Source organism: Amblyomma mixtum, chromosome 3, assembly GCF_055824585.1.
Source record: "Amblyomma mixtum isolate Tamu chromosome 3, ASM5582458v1, whole genome shotgun sequence".
NCBI lineage: Eukaryota > Metazoa > Arthropoda > Arachnida > Ixodida > Ixodidae > Amblyomma > Amblyomma mixtum.
Window position 1 is genome coordinate 179,399,486 of NC_143014.1, and position 23,658 is coordinate 179,423,143.

Below are 23,658 nucleotides of genomic sequence, written 5' to 3' on the forward strand. Positions count from 1 at the left end.
CTTCACTATAGGTCGGTAGTGCAGAATTATAGCCACCTCATCTCGTTTCTTCATGGCCTAGCATCACAAGAACGGAACGACGCCGGAGCCAAAGCCAGCGGATGTTAGAAAGCGCTGTCAAAGTTCGACACATACTTCATGCTCAAGCTCCTGACACTCGTATTTTCGTGATTAGAAACAGTAAGCACTGCGTTGCACAAGGCAGCATTGAGATTTGATCATGCGGAAAAAATTGTCAAGGCTGCATGTCAGGGAGAGTCTCAGCGAACTTGGGAAGCAAGAATTTTGCCGATTTTGGAACGAGGTGCGTGAACTGGAGCTGCACGTTAAAGAAAAAGAAGCTCCTGCGCCAAGGCAAAGCAAGGCTCCACGATGATATGACGACGGATCTCTACCTCACGTATTTCCTTCGTTCGAGGACATGTAGCGTTGGCGGTTCTTCGAGATGATGGACACGGTACATTTCTCGCTAAACGACACGTATCCACCAGATATGTGGCAGCACATGGCAGAGATTGAGCAGTTTTTGACAGGAAATGGTGATAGCACGTACCTGTTGAAATACTACGCGCAAGATCTTGAGCCTGAACGGCTCAACCTTCATCGTAGTATACGTACAGATATTGCAAGTCAGCGCAATACACCCTTGAAGACATTTCAGGGTGTTGTTGAGATGTTTTCTGGCGATAACGGTGAGCAGCAGCGAGATCTTTTGCCCGAGATGGCTAAGCTTGCCAAAATTGCTTAGACTATTTCAGTCACGTCACGCACATGAGAGATCGTTTTCGTGCCTCCGTCGCGTCAAAACGTATCTCAGGTCAACAGTGGGACAAGATCTATTGAATCACATAGCACTTTTCCATGGGCACAAAGAGCTCGCCCGCAAAATAAATCTCAGTGACATCGCGGACGACTTTTTTCAGAGGTCTACTGTGCGAAGAAAAACATTCTGGATTGTGCCGTAGCCTTTGTATAATGTGAAGGACAGTGATGTTCGCTGTTCATCGCATTAGACGATCTGAGCGTCTCTCAATTTCTTTTTTTGGAAAAAAAAAAATCGGTTCGTTAACATCGCTGGCTATTAGAAACATAACAGTCCAAAATGCGAACTGCACTTGATGCGCAACGGTTACGCTAAGAGGACACGAAAAATACAAAAGTGGTTCTTCCTCCCGACTTCACCGAAAGAAAGAAGAGAAACGCTGGTTTACGAGATCAAGTACCAGCGCGCAGAATTTCCTGCAGATAATTTCAGGTCTTATGATTTTTTTCTTACCTTTAAAGGCAGCTACAGACAGGATCCATAAACATTTATACAGCTAGTGCAAGCTGATAATATTGCATGACGTGTTATGTTTACGCCACCTGCCACTTTCTCACGTTTAAACGATCCTACTGAGAAATTGTGTCCAAGTTTTAGTGCCCTTTTCTCATCCAGTATCACGAAACAAGAAAAAAAAATGGCAACGGCCTGGTCCCACCTAAATGACAACAGTGCTCGTACGTCTTCCAGTCTAAGAGCAGTTATGGCTGACAGGCGCCGCATTGGCCTACGATGGTAGGAGAGAAAATCGCAGCTGAGGAAAATATTGTGATTCTCCCATGTACAGCTGAGTTCAGGTAGCCAGCGGCGAAGCGAAGAAAACTCAGCCAACGTCTAGCCAGTCCTAGCAGGCGCAGCTAGGGATCGCTACTCCCATCTTGCGCGCTTGTTCATCTGCCCAGCACAAGATACGTCAGAGCCAAGCGCGGCTATAAGTCGCAGCCATGGAGCAGCATGTCGTAACACCCAGTGAAAAAATAAAACAAAAGTAAATGAAAGGAGAACGTTTAAAAATATAAGAATAAATAATAAAACAAACAAAAAGTTATACAAAATAAAAAAGACAGAAACGTGGAGTAAAAACATAATGACGAAAATCAGAGCCGAGAATGGCAGCAGCACAGCTTTTCACTAGAAATTTTGTGTTAAGGAGTGTATCATAGCGCTGCTTAGCCGTTGCAGGATTTTTTTTTACTCATGGGCTGTGCTCCACCGGTACCTCCTTCAGCGGCCTTAAAGGGCCACGGACCAGGGGTCTGGACATTTTAGAAAAACAAGCCCACTGCATAGATGAGGTATCGAAGATAACCTCTGCAAAATACTAGAGCCATGCGCGCCTCGAAAAGCTGTAAAAATTCAAATCAAAGCCCGTTCGTTATTTCCTTCGAGAAGCAAACGTCCTCATCCTCTACTCTGGCTCCCGAGCCTTCGGTTTGACGTCATTCTGCTCGTTGCACACACGCTTTCCGCAGCACCTTCCATTTTCGCACACGCATACAAGTCCGCATGGAGGAAAAAAACTGAGGAGGGAGCGTCCGGCGACAGCCTTGAAGCAATGCGCAATGACGATGGTGAAGTGGGGCGCTAACACCGGCCGGTAAAAGACAGGGATCAAGCAGTTTTGCTGGTGAAGGTGAAAAAAGCAGGTAAAAAAAAAGCTTCAAACAAATAAAAAACAACTGAGGAGAGAAAGGGCAAAAGAAAAAACAAACGCGTCGAAACAGCGCGAGGAGACCCAAAGAGCAAAATAGAGAGGGTGTTGAAATAGCCGCCGCTCCCCCCCCCCCCCTCCCCCATAGACCGGGTAGCAAAAAGCAAGAAAAGAATTCTTTTCAAGGTGGGCCATGACGTTGACATGTGACGGAGTCCACCAGACACCACGCCTCCAGCTAACATCGGAGGAGGAAGGGCGATTTTCCCTTGCGGAGCCTGCTTGACGAGGCGCAAGAGAGAAAAAATTTGAGGGAACGGGAGGAGAGGAGCAAGGCGAAGTAGCTAGATTGCGATGGCTGTAACTACGCTATTAATCAGTATTTTCAAAAAAATATTTGCGGCCGCACCTTCCGGGGACGATGCCTCGCTACCAGAGAGGTAGGAAATATTTTTGACCGGAGGGTGGTCCGTGGCCACCCTCTGACAAAAACGTGAATTCTTCTTCTTATGCCATTAACTGCACAAGACACTTCCGTCGGTGTAGTATGTCGTGACAGAAAACTACCGCGTTCACTTGCTGTTACCCGCCGCGATGGCTCAGTGGTTAGGGCTCTCCGAGTTCGCGGGTTAGAACCCGGCCGCGGCGCCCGCATTTCGATGGAGGCGAAATGCAAAAGGTGCCCGTGTGCTGTGCGATGTCAGTGCACGTTAAAGATCCCCAGGTGGTCGAAATCATTCCGGAGCGCTCCACTACGGCACCTCTTTCTATCTTTATTCTTTCACTCCTACCTTCTTCCCTTCCCTTACGGCGAGGTTCAGGTGTCCCCCGAGATGCGAGACAGATACTGCGCCATTTCCTTTGCCCAAAAGCTAATTTCAATTCACTTGCTGTTCAATAAGGATGCGGCACAGGCGAGCGCGCTCGAGAATGCGTCACGTCATCCACGTAATACCCTTGTCACACGGGCACCGCAAATGCCTTTGAGGACCAGGTCCTTATGTTCGAAGGCATAGAAAGTCCAGTTACACGGCCCAAATGTTGCACCTTTGCCTTTAATGGCCTTGGAGGCGAAGACGCCCCTCCGAGACCAGAGCCGTGCCCGAATCATCCTTTGAGTAGGAGCTCGTGAGAGAGCGGAGCGGCGTATTGTACCTATGTTGATGCAATTGTTCAGCCCAGGACGAGGGCGAACTCGCTAAAGGACTCGCTAAAGTGACTAAAGACACGCGAGTCCTGTTCGTGCTTGTTTCCCGCTGGAAATTCTCGTTTCCTGGTGTCTGATAGAGGAACAGTCTCTTTGGTTTCTTGTGCTCAACGATTCGTTGAAGACTCCAAAAGAATAATTCCTTCAAATTATGACACGGGTCTTTTCAGTGCTCGGAGCATTTTTTTCTCCAAGTTTTTTTTTGTTTTCCTGTAACGCACTCAGTGTAATGTAATCACCCTGCAATGAATGAAAGAAAAAATGCAGTAGCCTGATGGTCAGCACATCCGTCGGACTACTGGCGCCAATCGGACGACTGTGCTTCAAATGCCGCTGTGAAATTTGAACTATCGATACTTATTTTATATTTCGCGGCATATTAAGAGGCTGTCCATCCACCTCTCCACAGCGCTTCCTGACCGGCATTTCGGTAACGTTCAGGCCGATAACCTTCTGGATACTGTCAGTACAGAGTCCTCAGAAAGCAGAACTGACGGTCCATAAAGATAAAACATCGTCGTAAACATCGTAAACATCGCATTTAAAACATCGTCTCAGTAACGGCTTAAATAAGCTCGCGCAGTCTGCAAATTGAGGACGTGTCGCTACCTTTGGTAATTATTTGTGTTTTTGTTGCGTTTTCTACTCTACATCAGATTATTTCCCTGAAGAACCATGTTTACTGCTCCAAACTATGCTTTTTTTTTCATCTTTGTCAGCAGCAAGGCTCCATGTTTAGTCACGCGTGATTGGCCGATTTTGTCTGACTACTGTCACGAAATGACAATGCCATGGTTTCTGCTACATAGCCTGTTCCACTTTAGTTGAGCCAGGCTTCCCAGCATAGGTCACTGCGGCCGAGTCAAGCCAGTGGAATGCAACCGACTTTCACCTAGCTCCTGCAAGAAATTTAGCTTTTATCGGTTGAGTCTGGTATGCATCACTTTTTAAAGCCGTGGCACATCGGGGGAAAGCATCAAGAAAGACGTAGCGTGCCAAACGATAATCAAGCAGCTCGTTCTCATATTGAAGGCTTTTCCTTTTAGCTGCGAAGTGAAGGCGCGGAAGCCGGCGAATGGGTGGCGTGCTATACCGACCATGCAGCAGGGTTTTTTAACCCGCAAGCTCTCTTTGAATAAAAGTTTTTCACCACCACCACAACCACCACCACCCAATTTAACTGGTGTTCTTTAGGTTGCCAGCAGCTACTGGAAGATGCAATAATGCGCACGAGATGGCGCAGCAGCAGTCGGCATTAGCGCACGCCAGTGGGATCAATCTATGGCCTCGCGTCCCAAGCATTTTCATTTCCAGCGCTTACTTCAGCGCCTGAAAAAGGAACAAAATGAAGAAAGGGGTGTCGCTCCGTAAGTTATCCTCACGGCTGACTGCAAACGTACCCTGTATATCTCCTGACAATAGCAAATTCTTCGAGTAGTTTCGAAGAACTCTATGATGGACTAGTCTCGTTTTTGCGAATTCTTAGCTCTGCAATTGTACAGTGTATGTGTACGTACAGTCTTCACTTCCTTGAACACAATGCACTGCCACAGAGTTTAATCTAACTTTACGAATTCGTTTACTTTTTCTCCCATCAGAGGGGGTAAGCGCTCTGATCAGTAAGTTTCAACACAAATAAGCCTGGTTCTGCATAAAACACGAAGTTACTCACGGTGCCTCGTTGGGGGCCGCATACGTGTTGGCGCCGGTGCCCGAGTGTGCGTGAGAGGTGGTTCTTCTTCTCCTCAGTAAACATGGAAGAAGAAGAACCACCTCTGAGCTGTGCGCTTCTTTGTTCTCTGTCATTCCTCAAAGTAGGCGTACGAAGATGGTTTCACCGCAACGCGACACTGCCAGAGGTGATGCATCCTTTAAAAGGAATATATGAAAGCGTCAGGAGCATCTCGCCTGCAAAGGGTGCATCACCATTGGAATTTCGCATTGCGGATAAACCGTTTCGCACACTGACTTCGAGGAATGACAGAACCAAGGAAACTAGAACAAACACGTAACTTAGAACCAATAACTTTACACGACCTCTCACACAAGTCCACACAACCGTCTATCCATTAATTTACGGAGAGACAAATTTTGTACTTCGGAGCTGTGCGCTTTATTTGTTAGCTTATTTTATTCTGTCATGCCTCCAAGCCAGCGTACGAAAGTAGCTTCACCGCAATGCGACAATGCCAAAGGTAATGCACACATTGCAGGCAAGGTACGAGGTTGTCGCGAGCACCTTGGTATTTGCCTGCGAACGGTGCAAAATCTTTGGCATCGTCGCATTGCGGTGAAGCGACCTTCGTACGCTGGCTTGGAGGCATGGCAGAATAAAACTATGAACAAATAAAGCTGCCAGCTCCGAATCGGGAAACGTGTCACGTACATGGTAAGCTATCGAAGAACATAAATTAAAAGCAGCTATATGAACTTTAGTACGTGGGCTAAATTCGCAGCCTCAAATAAAGTGTATTCGCTTTGTTGCTCGAGTACTTTGCAACGACTTTCTGGCGAGTACCGTACTAATCGAAGCTTACACAAGCAAAACTATCGAAACGCATTGAACCAGTTTCAAGACGAGTACAAAATGGCGGGCCACGGCTATTGGAAGCATTTACAGCAGTTCTTTATTTTTGAAGGACGATTGCAGATCTTCCGCCATAGCTAGGTAGGACACCTATGTTTGGCTATGTTCGTCGGCGCGTAGGGTTGCTTACCGTGTTTAAAAAGTGTTTCGGGGCCGCTTTGAACACCTCGTCACGTAACGCTGAGCCTAACCTCACACCACTGAGCACTGTAGTGAGTCGCCATGCTCAAAGTTTAGCCTCCGTCGCAGCCGGGAATCGCATACAAAAGTGGAGGCCAGCAGGAGGAGGTCCAAGCGGCTACTTCGCCCGAGCCAGGCGCACACAATGCGCAGAAATCGAAGGGCAGGTGTCCTTCGTAGACAACGGTTTATTTGTCCAGCATGATTCCATGATTCCAAGCCACAGTTTTCTTTCTCGCGCGGTGGCTCCACTCAACAAAGATAACAGTGATCGCATCCCCGGAAAAAATTTAGCGCATCACGGGGAAAAAAAAAAAAAGTTACAGTGCTCCTCGGCGGCACAAACAGCAATAAAGACAGCAAACAGTGCGCGCACAGTGGACACGTGCGCGAAAGCCAGAGTACGGAAAATTTCAAACGCTACCCATTCTAAGGCACGCACTAAGCACTTGCGGGGTCGGGAAATCGAGACACAATGTAAGATGTGACAACGATGAAAAAACGATAACACCATTAATATACATGCACCGCTAGCGCCATGTAGAGATGGTGTCAACCTGTCGCGCGCTCCGGCAGCTCCTGCGAGCATTTGCCCTTTTCAGAGTCCTGAATTTGAGAAAAAGTAGAGGACGAGGAGCGGCCAAACAGACCCATTATACTTCAAAAAGAGTTAACTGTTGGGCTAGTTAGCAGTCGGGCATATCATATTCATTTCACTCAGCGTGAAAGGCAGGACAACAGAAACAGCGCCACCCGTGTTCATGTTCTTTCTGTTGTCCTGTCCTTTGCGCTAAATGAAATGAACATGAAGCCCCATTATAGCTTCCACCAGTGCGTTGCAAAAGCAGGAATATCAATACGGTCAATTTAGACAACATTAATATAGCTGTCACTGCAGAGCAAGCGTTATGCTCTTGGGCTCAAGAAGTGACCATCATCTGCATTACGCTCCTGGAGCTCCCTGGTGCATCTAGCTGTTCAGTTTGTGAACACGAGGCGGGTGAAGACGAGAAAGAAGCGGGGCCATGCAACATGGTACCATGTTCTTCTTCTTCTTCACCATGCGCCATTTTCATATGGTGAAGAAGAAGAAGAAGAACATGGTACACGCGAAGTACGATGCCGCCAAGCGGACTGGGAACCAGAAATGAGAAGAATGCTGGCCACGGTGAACAGAGGATATAGAAGCAGCGCAGGTTGACACCACCGAAACGGCAAAGGTCGACGAGAAGGTATAACGCGGCCAGAAAGAGCGCGCCGATAAGCACTCGAAACACAGCGGCACATCTGCCACCGGCAGCGTACGTCAAACAGCGCAGATTACATCGGTGCATGAAATGTAGTCATCGTTTTTTTTTTTTTTAATGTTCGCCACAGGCGCCAGAATGGCATATACTTGTGAATGCCTCTTTGGCTTGGAAATGCGATTGAGTGATAACAGACGCTTTTTCCTAGCAGGAGCGCCAGCATTTTTTTTTCTTTTTAGGTTTACGAAAACATCGCGCCATAAAACGCGAGGGGCTACGCGGTGCGCACGCAGCCACAGGCCGTCACTTGTGGTCGACTGCCAAGGACAAATTTTTATCCGCTTCTTGAGGGCAAGGCTGTTTGATCCCGTTCCCAAGAGCAGTTTTTCGGAGTATCGCACCAGTAGCTAATATAGATAAAGAGCGACTCAATGGAGCAAACGATGCAAACCCAGACGGCTCGTATCGCGACCGTCAGCTAGCGCTCTGCATCAGACGCCGTACTGTGTCGCCAGTTTGGCACGGTATACTCTGAAAACCGACCCCGTGAGGCTCCGATGACTCCAAATGACTGCGGAAAGAAAATGAAAAAAAGGCTAACGTGAGCACAGTCGTGACGGGCCGCACATGCATTTCAAGCAAGCCAACCTGCTGGCGCGAAGTGCACCGAGGACAGACACTACACACTTATAGAAGCGGATTGTTTTGATTCTGTTTGACAAACGCAAGTTGTCTCAGCTTCGCCGGGTATCCAGCACCTTGCACAAGCTAGAAACAGAGGAAGCCAGTTGGAAATCAAATGACGTACGCCTATCTCTACAACTGCCGCCTTTGACAGGCTTCGAGGTTCTATGCACGCACGTCCTGCAGGCTGGTTCTCGATAGCACCTTCAGGCGGTTCCAAACCTGCTTGGGCTGTGCTGTCCAGTACAAACTTGGCGGCGCTATCCTACTTCTCGGAGGGAGCCCCTAGCAACGCTATCTGCAGCGGCATACAAAGCTATCACAATCAGCTTTGAACTTGGAAGTCGGTCGTCACCACAAGTTGGCGTCGTGTCGCCGTCAGTACAATGCTACTCACAGGAAGGCTTGCTTCGATAGCAGAGCGCAGCGCGCCTGGACTGATGTATAAAGCGAGTATGCACGCGCGAGTACAGGAGAGGCACAGTGGCCGCACGCATTACCATCGCGTTTTGTAACTGCTACGCATAAACGCGGTGGACCCGAGGACTCTCGCGCACGATGTTTATCAGTATGTTTTCGTTCAGAGCAGACTACTATTGCGGAGAGAAATGATATAGATACGCCCAGAGCTTCCAAACGCAGTGACTTCGGACTTTAGCCAACCGCATGGTTCCTGATGCGCCTGCCTCCAGTCCTTCACTGACCCGACTGTGTTGGTATTGCTGCATAACACAAAGGCGGCAATTGCAAGATGAGCGCCACCACGCCCTTTAGACGCCCACTGTCTCAACAAAATTTCAGCGCCTAAAGAAACAAAACACAATCTGCTGGTGGTCTCCACACTGTGTGGCATATGCATGCAAAAGGCAGCATGTTTGTACAGCCATTTCCGAATATTGAGTTCCTGACACTCCGAAAGTGAGTCTCGATAAATGCAAAACATTAAAAGCAATCGTGCAGTGTTCGGTTGTTGGAGATTGGCACTCTTTTTTTTTTTCCCCTCTTCATTCCAAGTAGGGAAATACGATGCCAGCTCCTCCTCACTGAGTAGTGGCACAGGTAAGGTAACCACCATTGAGGCCACCAGGCCATGTAGTTCTTAGGGAGGTGAAAAACGCTAGTCCCCTCACTACCACAAGAATACAAGAAGTCCAGTGGTGGCCTGCTTGTATGCACTCCAGCTCGCATTTGTATACATGTGTCTAAGAGGTGTTGAGTTGAGATCTAGACTGATGAAACCTTGAGAAGCTGCTTCGTCTCCCTCCTCGTACCAACGAAATGTATTGCACTCTTCTAGCTCTTAAAATGTAGTTATAGAGAAAGGAACATGCATCCCTGTGTCCTGCTAATTCCATACTAAAACAGAGGGAGCTGAAGCTGAAACACTTTGCTCAAAAAAGTCACCTCATGTTCCTTCGTGATACTTAACTTTTACCCATTTTGTTCATTACCAGAACTATTCCTGTCAATAAGTGTGATCTAATCAGGCATAAGCCAATAAACAAAAAAAAAATGGTTACCAAATTAATCTGAACTAAGTGAAACCTATAGTGGTTCAATAAGGTTTCACTTGATTCCATTTGTCTTTTCAGAAATAGAAAATTCGCTTCTTTTATTCTTACATAAATTCCTAATTTTTTCTTTTTGGTAAATGAATGCACTAGCCGACGGAAAAGCCCAGTACAACTGCCGCTCAGCAGGTGCACCAGTTTCAAGCTTGAGACCGGAAGGCGACAAGGCATCCCTTTGCGTTTGGTATCAACCAGTGTCATTAACGACGAGTTTTAAAATCAAGAATGATTCAGTGGCTCCTGTCCACTGCTCACTCTCAATGCAAGTGCATAGTGACATTTTCGCTAGCAGAACGAGCCAGCAGTCATCTGCTCCCTAAACACTGCTCATCCCCAAGTGCTTGCAATGTACCACAAGCCTGCCTGCTAAGTTCCATCCGTAGTGCTTGCTAGCCCTATACAAACGAACACTGCTCAGGTGCAAGTGTGATGCCAAGGGCTCATGCCAGACAATGCAACTCAGAGAAACCTCGGCCAGAGATAGTCTTGTAATGGTAATTAGTTACAAGATGCCACTCTTAGAACAGTGCACTTGCATGCAAGTCGAAATGAGTGAATACTCGACAAAAACATTTCACTTAAAGTGGAAGCCTTTGCAATGGCCTTTCTGTTCACCTTAGTAGCCAATACCATGTCAAAATATGCTTTTGCAAGAAGGAACATCTTTCAGCAAAACAGTGCAATGCACTGTGAGTTCTCATGATGGAGCAGCTTCCCAGGATTGCTTCAGGCTATGTGACAAATCACATCGTGGACTATGGCATAAAAAGTTCTAATTATAAAATGAACAACCAAACAGCCCCAGGAGTTCCATTCATATAGCAGCACTTCCAAGGTAATAACTTTTTACCATGCACATTTTTTTAAACAATCAAGTGCTGGTATTCAAAATCAGAACACACTAACACACTACTGCTTACCCTAGGACTGAAACTAAAAGATATGTGTTGAAGTACACACAAGACTCCACAAACAGTGCTCACATAGACTAACAAAGTCAGCAGAAAGTTAGTAAGCTCTTACGTTCTGTTTTTCCACCAAACTCTTCCTGCCTCAACGCCTTTTTCTACAAGCCAATCTGCAATTGCACACTAACCAGGAGCATGCTTCCTACAGTCAGGATAAGATTCAAGCTTGAATGTGAAACAGTTCTGTACCAAGCGCACAACTGAAACTGTGTGTACTTAAAGTCTGCAAGCATCAGCCTGAGGTGAAGTTCCGAGTGGAGTACATGGTGTTTTTACATTTCCAACACTATCCTGAGTGGGATTAAATCAGTTTCAATATTTTTGGCTTATTCTGTGGTGCCCATGTTATGTTTTTTACTTAGTTAATATCTAGTCTTTCACACAAGTCAAAGTGAACAATGATTCATAGAAGCTATGTTTTTCTCTCAAATGAAATGTACTGCACATACTGAGCTACAGTTATAAGATCCCAGTGTTAACATACTGAAGATGTGACATAAAAGCCAAAGTCCAGACTAAATGGAAAAAAATGTCCTCTGCATACATAAACGAAATAACGCACACACAAGATGCTGGGATTTTTCCTCATGCACTTGGACAAGCTGTGCCAACCTGTTGGCCTTTCTTGGCGTAGCTGACATCAGCTACAGACTACTGCACAGTATTTATAGTGAAATGTGTTAATCAATATGCATAAAACAGGCTACAGTAAGAGGCTCAATTTATTGAAATGGCATTTTTAAATGCCTTTTGCAGCAAGAGCTCTGCATACTAAGTGGTTTGGGCCGAAACGTTAAGTGAGTATCACCTTGACATTGACACTGATGCTCCAAAGTGGCATGCTCAACCTGCTGCAGCCACAGATACAAAGTAATGACACTATTTTATGCCGCATCATCGGACATATGCAACCTGCTTGTGGGAACAAAGACAGTCAGCTTTCAGTTTAAACTTTTGCATTTCTCACAAACTGAAGTTTCCAATTCCTGCAATAAGTGCATTGTACATCTTTTGCGCATAATGCACTGCTCACTTCACACATGCTTTATCGAGTGGTCACATTTGCGCCTGTGCTCCAGTCATTCCACCTTTCCCATCACTCTACAACAATTGCAGCTGGCCACGCTATCTGTGGAACTAGTCACACACTTGATACACAGTAAACTGCTGGAACACCACTGTGTGTGAAGACAGTGGTGCTTCCTAAGTATTCGATGTGTGAACAGCAGGCATTGATTGATGACTAGTCAGGAAAACTTGTGGGTCACATTGATTGCAATGAGTTTCTGGCTTTTTTTCCATTGCCAACTTACAGAAAGTGCAAACAGCATTAAGAAAACTCAAAATTGAGTCTAGGGGCACTACAAGAACTCAGCGGCAGCACTTAACCTTTCTTCACGCCTTGCGGGCATCTCTTGCTAGGTGGCAAGCTAATTATTGCCTGTGCACAACACACATATGGCACAGATAAATGGCATACACTGAAACATAAACACAATGTGAGAAAAACAGCGGAGAACAAGCAGCCAAGCTCCCACTGTGAAAAACCACAGAGAATTGAAGCCTCGTCCTACACCGAGTGCAGAGGGTGAGCTGATAGAACTGCCACACAGAATAGAACTGCCACACAGAATAGAACTGCCATGCTTCTGAAAAGCTGCAGCTGTTGATTTGGTCCAAAACACTGCGTGAATTATTTCTGCTCCTATTTGACTGCAACACAAGTTGGGAGTCCTCGGCTGTAGGCATACATAGGTGCCTCCAATCAAGGTAGAGCACAGAAATGGAAACAAAAAAAATATCAACATTTCCATGAGGCTTACTTTGGCTGCAGCAAAAGGGAGGCAGGACTATAGTCCCATACATTGTTATACATTAACATGCAAGCATTTTTTTTTATAGGCAGAAAAAGGACTAAAAAAGGAATTACAGATGCTAAGAGATTTGCATCACTTCATGACGAAACAGCAACTAACAGCAACTAAAAGAAAACCAACAAGAAACACGGCCACGGGGAAAAGGAACATCGGGAATGCGAGGAGTACACGTCAATATCTGACATAGGTGATAACTGCACACATTTAGGGTAAACCTGTCCTGGTTCAGTATCATGCTGGGCACTCTGAGCAAGAAGGACCTAAACAATGCAGTGTTTGACAATGTCGGTGCTTGAAGTCTACAGACATTCTCCCACCTTCCATAGTATACAATGCTCAAGGCACACTCCCCAAAGACTCCAGGTATGCAGCACGCAATTTGCATCATCGTGGCCTGGCAATACTGGCAGCACAATACAAAGAAACCACAGAGGCATTCACATAAGTTTTTTTTTTCTTTTCTTATCCTAGACACTTAAAGCAAAAAAGCAGAAAGTTAAGTATACACATGACAGCAAATTGTAACCATTTTTGCGCAATCGACAACTTTTATGAAACAAAGCTTAAAAATGAAAATGAAATGACAGGCTGCCTGCAGGATTCATATTCAAATATCTATGCCTGGTGCAAAACTGGTAGTGTATCCTCACACAATGCATATTCTAAATGTCTTTAAGCACTCCTTGATTTCAAAACCTTTTTGTGGATTGGGTGACATACATTTCGAAGCTTCCTAGTGAAATGTGTGCATTTAACACTGTTGGTGTGCGACTTTTTGCGCACTTGAAAGTTGGTCCCAATCCTCAAGTTCCCTGCTAGCCTTTCAAAAGGCCGTTTGCTAGTCTTCTGGAATGGGGTAGCAATGTGCATTTAATGTATATGAAAAAAATTTTAAAAACAGTACAAAAAAATGCAGATGTGTCATTCAAACAGAATGTTAGGATCGCTTGCATGCCACAGTATCTGAAAGTTTGGAACAATATATGCCCATTTCTCATTTCTCTATCTTGTCATCCAATTTTCTTCTTTCAGGACTATTCATTATACCTGCCACCCTGTGCCACAGGTATAGAGTATACAAGGTGGAGAAAATTGTTTCACTAAAGAGAGTTGCACTCATAGTTTGGCATGATTTCACCTTAAATATAGCACTCACTATAAACATGTTCTATGTATAAAATACTATGTACAGTTATTAACACCAGTGAGTGCCCCGAAAAATTCTTTCTCAAAAACAAGACTGCTAAATAAAAGAATCCTCCAAACAACATTCACTCACATGCATAATGAGTGCATATATGCTGTAAAATAAAATCTTTCAAAAGAACAGAAAGATCCTACATAAATAACAAAAAAGCTACAAAACAGCTCGAGGTAAACCTAATAATTCAGCTTTTTTTAAAGTGCCTCACCTGTGCAGCACGTAGAATTAGTAATGTACACAGTATATTTACCAAAAGGTACTACTTGCTTTCCTTTGTAACTTGCGGGCCACGACAAACTTGTGAACTTCCGTTCGAAAGCAGTCTTCTTAAAATCAACTTTCTAACTTTACGAGCAATCTCGTCAGCCATGCTCTTCAATCAAGGTTTTAGCTGATGATTTTGGCCTGCCTGCACCAGACCGTTAGCTATACAGGGCTGCTAAGCATAGAAGCGCACCATGGGCTGGCTATGTGGGCCACCGGCTGTCGTTCTATTTATTCGATTGGATGTCGCTTTTCCTGCTTGCTCTAGCCCCATGATGGAAGTTTGCAAGCTTGGACCGGCAGTAGGCCAACAGGTCGCACCTTAGCACCTTACGTGCTAAGGTCGCTACCCTTTTGCACTGCCGTCCTGTAGCTGTACCTATCCTGGGCTAACCGCTTGTTCCGCGCAGCCGTGGGAGAGCTTCGCGGTGAACATGAACTGGCCACAGCTGGCACAGCAAATGCAGGTGAAACCAGCGTATTTGAGCCGAGTGCAGGCGAGCTTGGCAGAGCCTTTTGGAAGGGAGCAGGCTGCTTAGTCCGAGACGGAGAGGATGACGATGGCGGGTTGTTGGCGCAGCTGTGGCTGCCATGGTTTTGCTCTGGTTCGTCCACTTCACCAATGCTCGTCTCCACAAGTGCTGGCACAAGCTCAGGATACTGTGCCATCTTGGAGCGCAGAAGGTAGGCATAGGTGCGGTATCGTTTGAGCTGGAAGCAACCCATAAAAGACACCATGCACCATAAATGTCTTCAATAATAACTCTTCCCATCAGTACCTTAAAGGGACACTGAGGAGAGCACTATTAATATATTTTTTATAGCAAAATCCGATAGTTCGGCATGTCATGGCTTTGTTGCCACTTGGCCGGCAGCGAAAAATGCATTTATTTCTAAGAAATTTGGATTCAAAGTTGAAAAGGTTTTTCCCGCCGCTGTGATTCAAACTTGGGATTCGGCTATGACGACAGAGGACTAAGTGACGTGAAACATGACGTGATGCAGACTCCGTGATTTCTGACTGCCAGCAGTGCGGCCTAGCAGCAGCCGAAAAGAAAGCTACCGCCGGCCGCACGTTGAAGGCATCTATCGGCTATTGCGGCCGTCGCTACAGTCGCTTCACTTACGTTTGCACCGGCGTTTTGCGAGCGTTACGATGGATCTCGTTCTCGAAGTCGACAACGAAGTTCTCGCAAATAGACACCTTTAGCATACCGTGTACCTTGATACCGCTAGCGGAATACCGGGAGCCCGCCTAACGCCGGCGAGCAGGCGCTGATTGGTCCCGATGCTTCAGGCGAGCGCGTAGCTGGCCGGCACGTGGCGCCATCTGGCGACGTCAAGGAGATTTGCGCATGCATTGGCTGCGCCTCAGTGATTTGTGCTTCTCGTGTCCTAGCGTTGCTAGAACCATTGGTTCCAGCAACACTGTTTTGTTATATGACGTCATGACGCTTGTACTTGCGAGTTTGGCCTGTGGCGGCGATACCTGTATTTTGGTTCTTGCTCTTTTCTACGTTACAAGAGCTTTGTTGTCAGTATGAGTGGCGTTTTTGTAATCAGGAGCTGGTATTCTGTCGATACAAGCCAACTTCAATTTCTCCTCAGTGTCCCTTTAACTGAACAAACAAGTAGATGACAGAGGGAAAAGTATGGGAATATCACATACTAGTGTGTATTAGGCTACTGAGCACAGAATGGCAACAAAGAACATGAGGGTTTTGTCCTTACTTTAAAACTGTCTTCTGACCCTGAACAGTGTGTGTGTGTTGCATGTGCTGTGCACATGTGCACACACGTCACACATACACATGCTAGCCACATATGCACAGACATGCACACAGACAACAAGCAGTGTCCCGAATTGCACAGGAGAAACAAAACAGGGTCTAGCAGCACACAAACATCTGTGCCATTTAATGTTGCTTAAAGTAATTTTGAACAATGGCGTACGTCAGAAAAGCATCAGCAAAGAAAAGAAACCGGAAAGAAGGTGTAACATTTTATAAGCCAGACTTACCTCACTCTGCAGGAAAGACTCCTTCTCAACAAATTCAGCAACTGTCCTAGACTTGGCACCTTTCTCTGGAGCATTGGCAACATGTTCCTCGAGCTCCTTTTCAAGCCAAACTATACGGTTCTCATGGTCAGTTAATTGCTCTCTCTGCAAAAGAATCCCAAAATTAAATAATAAGGTGAGGCAAAGTTGTCCCTGTTTTTTGTTTTTTTTTAGCATAGAAAATTTAGCGATACAGCACCTTTTAAGGGTCAGCAGTCATGAAAAAAAAAAAGGCTTGTTTACTGCTACAAAATAATCTCCCGAGACTGCCATCACAATGTGCATCAGTACAATGATATTAACTTTAGAGTAGGTCAAACATCATCTTCAGACACGCTACTTGGTTACAATGAAAGCACAGCAGCCATGAACTTGTATGTACACATGAAGATGCAGAGGGAAGTGACAACTCAAAGCAAAAAGCACAGAAAGCCGAGAGAGTTAAAGGAGGAGCACACCAAAAGGCAAGAAAAGTGAAAATTGAGGGCCAAGTAAACCAGGCATCTCAGTGGGCGCTGGAGAAAGAACCCTCTGACATAAGCACCAGACAGCTCTATCTGATTCCCTGGATCATACTAGCTGTCCAGATATGAAGAGGGAAGAAGAAAGGGGTGAACTATGGCTGCCCAAGCCAGTTTTGTTTAAAGTCCATGACCTCACAAAGCCTTCAACAAAATGATGGTGCTGAACATCACAACCTTGCTTCTTGCCAGGTTGGCAATAAGTTTTTTTTTGCTACGGCATTTAATTTCTTAAGGTGCCAACAACCTTACCAGCAGAACCTGCTGAATGTGAAAGCTGACAGCAAATCATTTCCACCAGTATTAGTTCAAGTCCTGCATCCATCTGTGAAGTGTGAAATCTATGCCCAACCAGCCTACTGCATCATGAACTATCGTGGTACACTTCATGATGAGAAGCTGAATGTGCTGGCTTGCAAGCTGCCAACTGGTGTACTTTGGGACCTAGTTAACTCCTCAAAGTTCCGGCGAGCATCCAGTGAGAGGTCAAATCCAGGCTTGATTTGACCTTCAGCTTTGCATGTGAGATGTAGACATTTTCGCTCCAAAAAAAAAAAAAAAAACACGGTAGAAAACACTAGTAGGACATGCCAATAGACGCACAAAATGGGGTGCAGTTGGGCTCGTTCAGGCTGGCGCAAAGCATGGAAAAGTGAAACTGAAAGCTATTATGTGGTGTGATTGTTCTTGAGAAGCAGCAATCTGTTCGTTATCACGCCTAACATTGCATGCACATCTAAGGTGTGTGAGTGACTTTGCAGCATGAAATCCAGGTTTGATTATGGCTATTGGAATGATTGGTTGCCACGCCGGTCATACCTGGTCACGACCTCCCTTCAGGAGCCTGTTCCGAATTAGGAAGAGTGTGACGGCATAGATTTACATGGGTGTTGGCTGGGACAGCGCCAGCAGCTCAAATGATGCGGATTTTCTAATTAATGGTGTTCAAATTAACTAGCTTTTACTGTATATGTATCACCATGTCGTATTCGCATGTGATGGCTAAATAAGTTATAATTAATTTTTTTCTGTTGTGTGTTTCGGTTTTAACGGCCGGGTGATGGCTATGACGCCAAAGGTCAGCAAAGGTCGCATGAGGCATGAAGAAAACTTCGATATAATCGCTACTTCTATATTTGCTATGATTCTGGCTATTTGGACAGGCTGGCTTTAGCATTGTAGTGAATTGAAATGACAAAGCAGCAATTATAATCAGTTTTTTTTCATGCCTCACATGACCTGTACTGACCTTTGACATCATAGCCATCACTTGGCCATTGATACTAAAAGAGAAACAGATTAGAAAAGAAATTCAATTGCAAGTTATTTAGCAGTCATAGGCAGCTACCACGTGGGGATCCATGTATAGTAACATCTTACTCATCATTTCAAAGAAGAAAAAAACATGAAATCAAAAATTTGGAGTCAATATTCCATTGAGAGCTGCCTTCTTTAAAAAAAAACTAAACTGCAAACATGCCTTGTTCTACATCTATTCAAAGGTGCATCAAATTTCACTAAATTGGTGTGCAAACTTAACACAGAAAATTCAGACAAACACGCCCGTGGTGTAATTCCAAATATAGTGGTGTCTTGAATTCCTAATTCAAACTTCTGGTTTATTGGATGCGTGCTTTGGCCTTGTCAAGATCACAAGCATTTTCATTTTATTCTAAATAAAGAATGCTGTGCTTACTGTCTGGAGTTAAGTTGTTTAAAAATAGATTCGACAAAAGGTACTTTGCATAAGCTCTGTGGCCCACTAAATATGAGAGTAGTAGAAGTAGAACCTGTTAGTTGTGCAGCAGTGACTGAAGCCATGCTGCTGCAAACCAGGGCGATATGAGCTACTTATGGTTAATAAATGTTAAGGTGCTAATTACGTGCTTACAATTTATGGGCTAAAGGACCACCGGTAGTATGAAATATAACTACAGTGATTGAAGGATACCAATGTTGTCTAGAAAATTACAAGTTTGTTGATATGGAATTAGAGCGTCATCACAAAACAAATATGCCGTGTGAAATGGGATGCACCAAATTTTACTAAGACAATGATGTCACTTTGACTCATGACATGGGTATGAAGTTAAGATATATTTACAGGAATGTAAAAGACCATACCAGGTTGAACTTGGTGTGGCTGACAGGGAGCAGGGGCCTCTGAAACCTCTTCTGGCTGCCCACAGCACCAGCGAGAGGAGGTGCCGACAAACTGGCTGTCACAAAATTGAGTGTGTCCACCCAACTCTGCAGCTCCTTAGCATCGCTGCAACACATGAAAGAGAATGTTATGCTTGAAGGATGCAAAAGAGAAAAAAAGGCATCGCTCACAGTAACAACATCGTGGTCTGCTTTGGTACTCGTACATATACGTGAATTTCATTTCAGACTTTATGTAAACTATGAAAGAACCTCCAGCTTTGGCTACCAAGATGGAATGGGCAACGGAAACAAGTATGGTTACTCAGCACACAGCTTTAAACTGTCAAGTTATAGTGAGCAGGTGTTTCACTTACTCGCGTCCACCTGTTCGCACTATTTTGAGGATGATGAGCTGCAGTTCCATCTGCTGCTGAGCCATATACCTAAGGCCTCTAATTTTATGCGGCGAGAAATTTGAAGTTCTGCCATATGATAACGAAGAAGCTGCAATATTCCGCAGGAAGCCTCCCGTGCGATAACGCTAGCAGCCTTTTGCGTAGCAACGGTCGCCGTGCCATAGCTTCTTGTCCGACTACTTTATATGTTTCATGCTGCACAGTTCTGTGCCCATTCACCTCTTCTTTTTTCCTTTCCATACTCCTCACGGCTCTTTCACTGCCTTCTGTTCTTTCTCAGTGGCCCATGCCACCTTCTTTCTATGTCTGTAGCCACTAGTACATGCCGCCCGCTTCGTCTTGATGGCCCAAGGTCGTCAAGAAGTTGACTTTTCGTGGCAGCTCATGTCTGGTGGGTAGCGAAAGAAAATTTGCACTATATCTGAACCTCCGTTCAAAATATTACACGATGTGCTTCAGAAAGCACATGATTTAAAGAAAAAACCCGCGTTCAATTCTCGTAACTACAGTACCACTGCTTTCGACAGGCACCAGTACCTGGGCCCTTCCCAAATAAGCGCATTGCTGCCAAAGCCACAGTGCTTAATGCACTAGCTTGCTTGAGCAGATGGGGGAGCAAGCGTGTCAAGACAGCAGAACTTCGTTACTAGGTTCTACCATTTAGGAGAATTCAGATGATTAAAATATGCAGATTTCCATCATTCTGTCATTCATATGCTAAAATCCACGATTTTTTGCCGAATCGCAGAATTGCAAGAAACTAGGGGGCCTATACAACGGTGCACACAAAAACCAATTATAAGTCGCACAATCTTAAATCAGGATCTGACAGGTGTAAGCACTTGCCCATCACTTTTAGCTCTGATGATGTAACAAGGAAAGACAATGAGATGGGGCACAAAAACACACACACACAGCTCTCATTTGGATCATAATAAAGCACTCGAGAAAAATGATTAACTTCAATACCATTTAACACTATCACAAGCAGTCAACAACAGAAGCCAGAAGCAAACAGAAAGGTAAACCAACTGACTCTTGTGAGAATGAGTGAGTTTTGATGTCACTATTTCTCTTGTTCATTTATTGGTGTTATTATTGCTACCGATATAATGTGTGCGAAATGTTAGGAGGATATGAATCCACATACTATTATATGAAGAACAAAACTAGAAGAAATCATAATAAACAAGCTGGGAACTTTACCATGCGTAATACTTAATACTGGCATGCCTCTAATAATGTTAGTTTGTGATTCATCCTTCTGGATTTGATGCACAATACACTCACGAAAGCTTGCGGAAGAAGTGCTTGTAATGTCTGCACCTAGGCCAAAACCACAATTCCTCTACAGTTCACTTCTTCCAAGAGAGCACAACACCACTATCAGATGAGACTCACCCAGTTTGAAAAAGGTACTCTGCCTGGTCTGCCGTTTGTAGCCGGAACACATGTTGCTTCTTCGTGTAGTCAGTAGCCTTCGCTGACAGAGAGTGATGGATTCGGATGGAATTGTGCAAGCTTTCATATAATTGGTTTTTCCTAAACCCCTGCTCATCCTGGAATGAGAATGAACACAATTACATGCAGCAGTACACACAAACGCAAATAAGCACACATGGTAGAGGGCCAAATGCTAAGCTAAAGTACAATTACATGAAGGGCCTGCACATACACACACTCTCTCAATTAGAGGTCATAAAAGGTAGCACAGGTACAGAAGTCCTCACATAAATATCAGTGTAAAGCCCTATTAAATGTTTGAGCAGACAAGGGAAGAGAAAAGAGAGGCTTGTTAAGACACACATGAAGGAAGCCAACAGTTGCCGAAAACAAGGAGCATAGGTGATGTTTTTAGTGTTGAAAGCACTACTTCACGAGGCCTAACCAGCTCACCGAGTTTGTGTCAAGCATGACAATGAAGGTGACCCTGGTGAAATCTAGCCTAACAACAGCCCATGGAGAAATAAAATAAATACTGCCGTGACTGGGTTTCGAACCAGCTGAGGCGCCAACAAATTAGCTTTGCTGGCCACTGCAGGAGAGCACAACGCTATCACTGCGCCCGGTCATGCCTTGTGTTAAACCACAACACTCTCTCACACTGTGCATTGCACCTCGTCTTCCACCTGCGGAGCGAACAGACCAGATCAGTTTAACCTCAATCAAAGCTTAGCCTGTGTCTAATATTGTCACCAGACATGCCGATGATTCAACAAAGCAAAACCATGAGCCAACCAGGCTAAACGTATGCTTTTATACATCTACTCAGTTTATCTACGTTAAATGCCTACCACTTTTTTAGTGCGAAGGCATTATTGGCCACCTAACCTGGAAAATGCCAGTGTGTGGTGAAGCCTCTGAAGTTAGTCACGTGATACGGGAAATGGTGGGAAATAAACGAGACTCTGAATGCTTGGCAATGACTCCGATGGTTTGGGGTGAGGTCATTAATAACAATGGCAATGACAAATGCCTTTAGGCTGCAGGCCTTTATGGTAAAAGCCTTTAGGATGAAGGCCTTCAGGGCAAATGCCTTCCTGGTAAAGGCCTTTGTGGCATTGGCAATTAGGTGAAAGAACTTTACTGTAAATGTCCGTAGGCCAAAGGATGCTTTTGCGTTCATGCACGTAAGAACCCTAAGTGCCCAAATTAACTTTTTATAATAATTTTTGGTGTTCAGCAATGGCAGATTAACAGGGTAATTAAATATAATTGATTAGAAAGCAGAATAAAAAAACAACCACATGTCGCTGGTGGGATCCAAACTAACGACGTCCGAATTTCGTGTCCGGTGCTCTACCAACTGAGCTAAAACAACAGCTGTCCAATCTTCTGCTTTCGGGGTTATTGATGAGTAGTGTAACCGAACCTTGAGAGTGTTCATCAGCACACCCTCGTCCATAACAGCGAACATAGTATGTCCAGTATCAGCACAAGTGACACGTGAAACGTGATCGAAAGGTGAGGGCGGAAGCTGTGCAAGAACTCTCTTATACTGCCTATGGCATCAAGACTGCCAGAGCCGAGGCACCCCTTAGCTACTGAGCAGACAAGGGAAGGGAAAAAAAGTGAGGCTCGTTATGACATACATGAAGAAAGCCAACAGTTACTGAAACCAAGGAGCGTAGATAATGTTTTTTTCTTAATTTGTGACATTCATCAATGGCACAGATTAGGTCATAGGGTAATTGTTTAAAAGGCAGATGAAAAAACAACCACAAGCCACCAGTGGAATCCGAACCCACGACCTCCACGACATGGAGCAGTATAAAAAAAACAAAACAAAACTTTACTGCACTTTGAGCAATGACAATTTTGAGATGACCTAGCTCAATGGCTGTGTCTTGTAAATTGCTCCTGAGAAACAATAACAACACTAACAGAATGAAAAAGTTGCTACTTTGCGGCTTGGAGTGGTCATTTCTGAATATTTTATAATAATATGCAACGCATAAAAGCCATTGTAAGCAGTGAAAAAGAAAAAAAAAAGGCCCGAGTGGTGTTGTTCGCATGCAGCTAGCCAAATAATGCTGAGCAATTTCATGACACATTCCTTAATCTCACGAAATTTACTGCTTGGCACAAAATACAAATTCCTTGAATTCCGAGTTTTATTAGCTGTTTTTCGCTCACAACTTTCTTCACCATAAAAATAGAAAACATTGAAATGCATGACTATTTGACAGCTGCAAAAAAAGGAAACATTCAAAAACCTTGGATGAGCCATTATGTACTTCAAACAAAGTGTAGGCACTTAGAATACTATTTCCTGAATTTGAATCTTTTCAAGATGGGTGGTAGGTGCTTGCTGTGTAGAGAATCAATATTGAAAATTACTTGGAAGTAGGGGTCAGGCACTTGCCTGATATATATGGTAAGTAAAAAGAAATTTCCTTCCAATGCACCTCCACCATGACCCTAGATGGGAAACAATATGGCAATAAGTGGACTAAAAGGAGCTCAAAAAAAGTTGTGGTATGCCTGGGATGTTAAAGTAAGCCACTTCACGAAAATCCTCCACCAAGAATTTTTTTAACGCACTTGGCAGAAGCTTAGTTATCTATATAGTAAAAATTTGAATTAAAGCATCTTGACACCTTTCCCTCTCCTCTCGTCACTTTTTGCACGCTGAAAGGTCAGCACTCTTAAACAGGCCCCACCGCGGACATGCACGGAAATTTCCCGGGGGGGGGGCAGAGCTTCCTGACCCACTTTTAAGAGATGCGGCTTATTGGCTGTGGCCATGGTAGC

At 44.7% G+C, this 23,658-nt stretch overlaps 1 protein-coding gene across 6 annotated transcripts in view; it reads right to left on the reverse strand.

Moving 5' to 3' along the window:
* Nucleotides 1-10,423: 10,423 nt before the first annotated feature.
* The window catches only part of Efa6 (Exchange factor for Arf 6), a 251,722-nt gene continuing 238,487 nt past the window's right edge, over nucleotides 10,424-23,658 (reverse strand). For all 6 annotated transcript variants that reach the window (XM_089582077.1, XM_089582080.1, XM_089582082.1 and 3 more), the window contains 4 exons: nucleotides 20,806-20,963; nucleotides 18,968-19,112; nucleotides 16,284-16,427; nucleotides 10,424-14,974 (listed from right to left, as the gene is read on the reverse strand). In XM_089582077.1, coding sequence (XP_089438203.1) covers nucleotides 14,594-14,974; nucleotides 16,284-16,427; nucleotides 18,968-19,112; nucleotides 20,806-20,963 — 828 coding nt within the window. In that variant the 3' untranslated portion in view covers nucleotides 10,424-14,593. The remainder of the gene's footprint in view (nucleotides 14,975-16,283; nucleotides 16,428-18,967; nucleotides 19,113-20,805; nucleotides 20,964-23,658) is intronic.